The following is a 7,979-nucleotide window of genomic DNA, read 5'->3' as shown; positions in this document are numbered from 1 at the left end:
TCAGCTGTACTACTTGTCTCAGCCCGTAGGTACAAGTCCGTGTCATCCTCAGTCACGTCAACTATAGCTGTGCTATTAGAACAGTCATCACAACATTCACTACAGGCATTTGTGCATTTCAGGCCTTGCTTTCTACAGCTACATCCGTTTGTGGAGCAGTCCCCTTTACACTGGCATCTTATCAACTTAGAATATAGTCAGGGGCAGGCTGACAGTCCATTGTTCTAGGTAGAAGTTTGCCCTGCAGATTCTGCCATCCCTAATCTACTGCCCTCAATGTACATTCCTCATCCTTCGACATCCAACATTTAGCCTGGTAAAAGGCTCGATAGATATGGTACTGTCTGGCATCCAGTGAGGGTGGAAGATTTTGTATTTCTACGCTGGTAGCGCACCTCACTACTTTGTCCTTGAACTTCCTTATCCATAGTGAATCTAAGGACTCTGTCTTCTTGCCTCCGTATAATTCCACGAGGACCTTCTCCCCTGAGTGTTTCAGCTCCTCACGAGTGGAACAATCCAACATTTGCTCCAGCCGCTTTGCAAATGAAGAGTTTGACATTGCCTTTTTAAGTGGTAGTCCCTTGCCAATCCCGTACAATCTGGAAGTGTCTCACAACCTCCAGTGGCATGGATGATGGGTAACAGGTAGCAAAGCTTTATACCCAGAGAAGTTTGCAAAGCATTGATCTGCCACTCTCTAATTTTAGTGTTTTTATCTGGTTTCACTGCTTTGTCCGATCGAAATATCAAATCATCCATGTCCTCTTCAGCATGGTGACAAAGTAACACCAGAAGGTCGGTGTCTTCTCCGATAACATGTGTAGCACCATTTTTTGCGCACTTCACCCTAGTTAATGCAATCAAAAGATCAGCATCACCTTTGGAGTGCAATGTTTTAATACTCTGGTTTTGGAGTTTTTCAGACAGGAAATTGATGAATTTCTGCTTATTTTCGTCGTTTGCCAAAAAGTGTTCCTTTTTCGACTTTAGCGCCATGCTGCCAGTAAAGAACACCTTTGGTCCAACTGCACCCTTTGATCGCCTGAGATGAATCACATATTTTGTGGAGATGTCCGTTTCATATCCATCGAAAACGACAATTGGATTTGAAAACTTTTTCACATACTTGACGTATGTAGAAGCTATGGAGTCAAATGTTTCACCCCTTTTCCAGGGAAATATCTGTAAAAGAGAACCTCCATCGAGGACATTGTACACTGGTTTGCTGGCCTTCATTTGATGGAGTGGACGGTAGCGCATCAGCCAGTTGTGGCTTGTCTGCAGGGCGGAGAAGACCGTGTTTATCAAACAATGCTGTTGGTTGCGCAGAAAGTTCATATTTCAATAGATCGTCCATGCTATACTCACTGTTATTAGTTAGAATTAGCAGCCTCTGAAAGAGAAGCTGAGGGTCAATTTTTAGTTTTTTGCCATCCACAACCAGCTGTTTCAGTCCCATTGTTTCTATTTGGTCCTTCCTTCTGAAGACAAAATCAAATGCGTTTTGTCCCTCTATTTTGTCCAAGATAGCTTCTCCGACTTTCCTTGCTTCATGTGGGTTACACGAGGCACTTGCAGTCACGCCAGTGGCTACGCTCTGTAATGCTCCTTCTTCTGACACAAATGGGTTGTAGTCACTGAGGTACTGGAAGATCTCGTAAGTGTCTTTATGATCGCGTTCCTTCCGTGCAACAAAAAGGTCCTTATGCTGATCACTAGTACTGTATCTTGCACCTGTAAGTTCCTGCATTGATTCATTGATGTCAGCACAGGCGGGCATTGCAAGAAGCCAGCGTGTCCGCTGCTTCTCTTCCATACCCCGGCCTCTTGTCAAACCCCCTGTAGATTTGATTGTCTGCATAAGAGCCTGTTCGATGACCAGATCACTTGGCAACCCAGCCCAGAAGCGGTCACTGTGCCGAATGACAAAAAGACCAGAACTCAACTTGTTGTAGACATCAGGGCTTGTTTCTTTCAATTACAGCATATCCTGAAGATGGATCTGCACTGATTACACGTAGAAGTTATGTCCAGATGCGGCAAGATAGGGATGCATGTCCTGGAGACACCTCAGGTACAATTGAAAGTCATCCGTCATTTGAGATCTCAGAAACGTCTTCAACAACTCAACCATCCCCATGTACTGGATCCTGTCTTCCTGTTGGGAACTCGGACAAACATTCTTTCTCTGCTTCCATTTTCTCCTTTATCCGGTCAAATACATCCTGCTGGCAAACCACTTCGTCAGTCATCTCCTCTGCCAGGAAAGCATCACAGCATTTCAGGGCCTCCCGAAAGTCATCTGAGGTATCTGGGACGTCTTCCTCTCCTGAAAAAACTGGTACATCATACCATCGTGTTAAGAGGATCGCATTTAAAGCAGCGTCTACCAGGAAGTGTCCTCTAACAGCCCTTGCATATGCCTTTTCAGCTAACATGTACTCCACAGCATTGCCAGCATAAACTAGCTCCAGCGTTTCCTTCAGGCCCGATCCTTTATGTGACCGATATGTGACCGATACTGCCAAGGTAACTCATTGTGGTGTGAAAACCACCAAGTATCAGTATGATTGGCTTGAGAATGCTGGCTGCATCTTCATTCAGAATGATTGTTCTAGATTTCCAGAGAGGCTGGTCGAATGTGACCACTGGAACTGTGCCTTGATGCTTGCGTTCAGTAGCAACGAAGTGGAGTGTAGAATAAATGCATGTCATATCAGTTGGGTCAAGATTCAACATAGGAAGGAAGTGAACACTAGCCTTCCCTGGATGGTCCCCTTGCGCAACGCCTGCATCATTCCACTCCAGCCTGGGGCCGTGGTCGAAGGGACCATGATACTTTCCACAAAGTGTCCAGTTTTCCATGCTGTTTGTCGGCCACTTCGACCAGGGGCAATTTCTTGAATACCAATGGAAGGCTCTTCCCTTTAAGGTGTCTAGTTGTTCATACATTTATAGGCCCTAAAACCACACATAAAAAGTTTGCTGTACATTGAATTCTGACATGGCGGCCATCTTGAATTTATGCAAATTAAGGCCCTTTGGGGGGGGGGGGGGTAACTTTGGGGTAATTTTTAATATGTTGTAGAGGGGGTTCTAGGGAACTGTTTAAAACAAAAAAACCTTCTGTAGCAATTTGTTCTAGGTTCGGCCATATTCAGCATAGTTTTACTGGTCTAAAGTATTTAAGAACATCATTGGTTTATTAAGTTGATTGTATTGTTAGCTTGTTATTTGGCTGCAGTAGAATCATGTAATGACCCAGTATTTTTAAAACACTTTGATTCAAATTTGTGAGACCAGTCCATTAGGTCATGATAGTCGCATAATTCTCGAAAGTTTAACGACTCCACTAGAACATATTGATTTTATTAATCATCAGCAACTGGATGTCAGTTTTGGTTATTCTGACATATTGACTTAGAGGAAACCCGTATATGCACTTTCCCCACAGACAGGACAGCACATTCTACGCCGTTTGATAGACCAGGCGTGAGGCTGTAACTGCCACGCAGAAAAACGCAGTCAAAGAGTGGGTCCACAGAGGAGCTCCGATCACACTCCATGCACCCCAGGTTAGCAAGCTGTTGATTTAGCTAGATCCCGTTCCTATGACAAAAGCTAATATCCATGTGAACTGACGGTCCAGCTAATCACCGAAACGGGAGTTTATAAGATGACGATGCAATATCACTCTTTAAACCGTTACTGTGTGTGTCGTGTATTTATGTGTGTGCGAACAGACAATAGTCTTCATGGGATATATGTTAATTGTACATTAAAGGGACACACCCTAGTTACGGCTATTTGTTAACCATTACGGCGTTGTTTTTCGCTATTAAACCCCATTTTTCACAAATAAAATTGCACTTTACTTACATTTTATTATTTAGAATACACATTTCCATTCACCTGAAGTGCTTTTTGGTAATCCTGACGTTTGTAAAACCACGAAATGCATTTTTTGCTTTTTTTTTCACAAGACGTGTTGTCGAGAAAAAACCGTTAAGCAAGCGAGGTCCAATCTATTTTTAGAGGGGATATTTCCATTTCAATGTCACAGACGTTGGTATATCACGTGACCGTTATCATTTTGGTTCGGTTTGTTTTCTCGTGCACGGTTCGCGCAATCAACATCCGATTTGTTGTTGTTCATTTGTGAGATTTTTCTTCACAGTTCGTGAACATTTTCAGTAACAATAAAGTTCAGACAAGTAAGTGTCTCAATACAAAACGTTACAAATCGTTAAAACCAATAATTGTGCTAAGTCTTACGATATCTGGAGAGGGGATACAACCAGGACAGAACAGTTGGAACATGTCCAGGAGAGGTGAAACGAACGCATCCCAAGTCTGTGAAATTTGTCGTGACGTAGGCATTGTTGTGCTTCGAGCGACATCTACCGGTGACATCAGAATACTAACTTTCAAAATTATTTCAAGCAATTGGGACATGGGGATTTCCATGGTATTTATCGATATAAAACCTGCTTTTTCACTCCATTTGATAAAAACGTGATCTAAGTGTGTTACAGGTTTGTAGATTAACCAAATTATAATTTATTTTCGCTGGATGGAACTAGGGTGTGCGGCTTTAATAATACGTTGTATAAACAAATAATATAATAATAGTATAGGGATGCCTATAGTATAGATATTAATAATCTTACCTTACATATTATAAATAATGCATTTTATAAACAAATAATAATAAAATAAAAAAAATCCTACATCTAGTGGTGACTCTGGCGAGCTCTGAATTTTTTTAATAAGAATGCCAGTTGAATTACTTATACACAGAAGAATGATATGTTACTGGGCACGGCTTATATCAGAAAAAGAATCAAAACTGTTTTTCTTATTATTCAAAGCTATGTTAAATGATCATCTTACTAAAGGAACTAACTATAATTGGACCATCGTTATCAAATTTTTTTGTGGATAACTTAGGAATGAGCAATGTATGGATATCTCAATCTTTCATATCAGTTTCTTGTCTTTCGCAACAAATCAAACAAAGGCAATACGAGAGGGAAACGTTATGAGCTGTATAAAGAAAAATTACTTCTTCAAAATTATTATAGTATACTTCTTTAAAAGCTGTGGTCAGTTATCATAAAATTTTAAACGTCTAACCATTACTTACCCATTGAAACTGGTGTTGGTATAACATACGTATAGATGAGAGACTTTGTACGGCATGTGACGTAAATGATATTGGCGATGAGTTTCACTAATTGTTTTTGTTGTATTTTTTACATAATTCAAGCGTCCAGTATATACATTCATATTACTATAAACGATCAAGTACTTATAAATGTAAAGACTTAATGAACAGTAAACGAATTAGAACATTAAAGAAATTAGCATATTTGATAAATTATTAATAATTTTAAACGTCCCTAACCAAATCAAACAAAAATATATAATTATTATTTTTTACGATGATATATTTGCTTGTAATTACTTGGTCAGATATGTTGTATATCTAGATTTTATCTATACTTATAGGAACACCTACCTGTGGTAATGTGTTTAACGATGTTCATAAATATGTACATGCATTTAATGCATTTAGAGTTTTTGATATACACCTTGTTCTTATAAAATTATATCTATTAGTCTTTGTATATGTTTATTATCAACCATATTGTCACGTGAATATTATTGTTATTGTTATTGTCTTGTCTTCTTCTCTTGAAGGGTGATGTGGAAAATGTGCACAGGCCCTTTTATAGTTTTACCATTGAAATGACTGATCAGCTTCATACGTAGATTTAAAACATAATTTATACAAAATTATACATGTACATTAAAATTTACTGTTCTGTTGATTCCTGAGATGCTTTTGAGCTCTTTTGGATTGGTTACGGCCAGGGCCCGTGCTTATAAACCTTAGGTCCGATTTCATATGTCTGGGTTTCGTAACACCGGGTTATATTAAAACCTAGGGTTAACACTGGTTTACGTAAAACGCAAAAAAAAAACTATAAAAAAAAATATAATAATAATAATTTTAAAAAAACTAAAAAAAACTTGACCAAGACCTACACCCGTGGTGCATTTCACATGTGTTTTATCTTATCACTACTAAGGAATAGCATTGGGCACGCCTATTACATAAATCACATATTTTGAGACATAAGTATGCAAAGTAAAGTAAAGTTTGTTTTATTTAACGACGCCACTAGAGCACATTGATTTTTTATCTTATCATCGGCTATTGGACGTCAAACATATGGTCATTTTGACACTGTTTTTAGAGGAAACCCGCTGTCGCCACATAGGCTACTTTTTTTACGACAGGCAGCAAGGGATCTTTTATTTGCGCTTCCCACAGGCAGGATAGCACAAACCATGGCCTTTGTTGAACCAGTTATGGATCACTGGTCGGTGCAAGTGGTTTACACCTACCCATTGAGCCTTGCGGAGCACTCACTCAGGGTTTGGAGTCGGTATTTGGATTAAAAATCCCATTCCTCGACTGGGATCCGAACCCAGTACCTACCAGCCTGTAGACCGATGGCCTGCCACGACGCCACTGAGACCGGTTAAGTATGCAAATTACATTATTATGCAAATTATATACCGAAAACGTAGAACTATTTTCACCTGTCAAAATTGTTGACAAACAAACATGGCGTCTTTTGAAGTCGGAGATAGCGTTACTATCGATAAAAAAGGAAGTGCTACAATCAAAGCAACTCTACCTTCCGGTAATTATATAGTTATGATTGACGGGTCCAGTTATCAAGCAGAATTGTCACCAGAACGTTTACAGTTAGTGCAAACAGGGGATAGGGTAGATCCACGGACATCGAAGCCACAATCCGGCAGGCCCAAAAACAAAACTCGTAGATTTGTAGAAGTAGATGATACGATGATTGGTAATGTCAATACAGAAAATGAAAATAAGAATACTGCCAAAACACCTCTATACGACATGCGCATTTTTAAAAACTACAATCAATCAATGAGTCCAGACCAATACATGAAATGCCCCCCAAAGCACTCGGTGTAATTCTGTGCAAGTTTTACATCAGTGTACGAAAAGAAACCGGGGGACATTACGAACCGGAAAAAAAAAACGCCCTGGCGAAAATCCCCGCGATTGCAGAGACGTTATTCCAAAAATGTGGGCAAACACACAAAATCCCTTTCGATGTCCCGTTGAAGTTTTCAAGTTTATTCTTCAAAACGATCGCGAAACTTCTGTGAAGCTGACGACCCATTCTACATTGCTACACACACACTCGGTATGCCGAAAGCAGGAGAACAGTGGCTCCTCAGGCAATGCATTGGTAGAAATAAACTTGCTGGACTGATGAAAAACATGTGTTCGAGTGGTAATATTTGTACCACTAAACGTCTGACGAACCACTCTGCACGCAAATATCTGGTTCAAAAACTGAACGACAATCACGTTCCTGCTCATCAAATCATGAAGATAACAGGACACAAAAATATCCATTCAGTTAATGCATACTGCCATATAAATCACGACCAACACAAAGAACTGTCGCACATTCTGTCAGCGCCATCTACATCTGGTGAATACTCAAGTTTGGTTCCCGCGTGTTCGTCTTCGAAGGAAATCCGACAACACTTAAATTCTAAACAATCAAAGATCATCAATATTTACGGCGGTGTGAACACCATGTTTGGAGGCAATGTCAGTGGGGCAACATCGTAATAAATGTGGCTCAGCCTAAAAGTCCTGTTGTCCCCATAAAATAACGAAGAATCATTTTCGACAGTGATTCAGACTCAGACTGAACTTGATGAAGCCCTTAAATAGGTCAGTGAACGTAGCTAGGCCTATGTCTGACAATGACGTAGTACTCAGCAAAATGCCGCGAAAAGTTATTTTGAAAAATTTGACTATTGTCAATTATTTTATTATAATTTCATTGTTTATATATAAAATTGTTAAATTAGTATTAAATTGTTTAAATAGCTACAATCTTTGTTTCCGC

The 7,979-nt window shown here is 39.7% G+C and overlaps 1 protein-coding gene across 1 annotated transcript; it reads right to left on the bottom strand.

Moving 5' to 3' along the window:
* Positions 1-1,162: 1,162 nt before the first annotated feature.
* Positions 1,163-1,864, bottom strand: LOC121368577. The gene has a single exon (XM_041493316.1). It carries the CDS (start codon positions 1,862-1,864, stop codon positions 1,163-1,165), a length of 702 nt encoding a protein of 233 aa, XP_041349250.1.
* Positions 1,865-7,979: the final 6,115 nt, after the last annotated feature.

This window comes from Gigantopelta aegis, chromosome 3, assembly GCF_016097555.1.
Source record: "Gigantopelta aegis isolate Gae_Host chromosome 3, Gae_host_genome, whole genome shotgun sequence".
Taxonomy (NCBI): Eukaryota; Metazoa; Mollusca; class Gastropoda; order Neomphalida; family Peltospiridae; genus Gigantopelta; species Gigantopelta aegis.
The sequence above is the reverse complement of the archived record's forward strand: the minus strand, read 5'-3'. Positions and strand labels throughout refer to the sequence as shown.

Bases quoted from the DNA above. Each gene is read 5' to 3' on its own strand.
- LOC121368577 (XM_041493316.1), bottom strand. From the start codon at position 1,864: ATGCAGACAATCAAATCTACAGGGGGTTTGACAAGAGGCCGGGGTATG.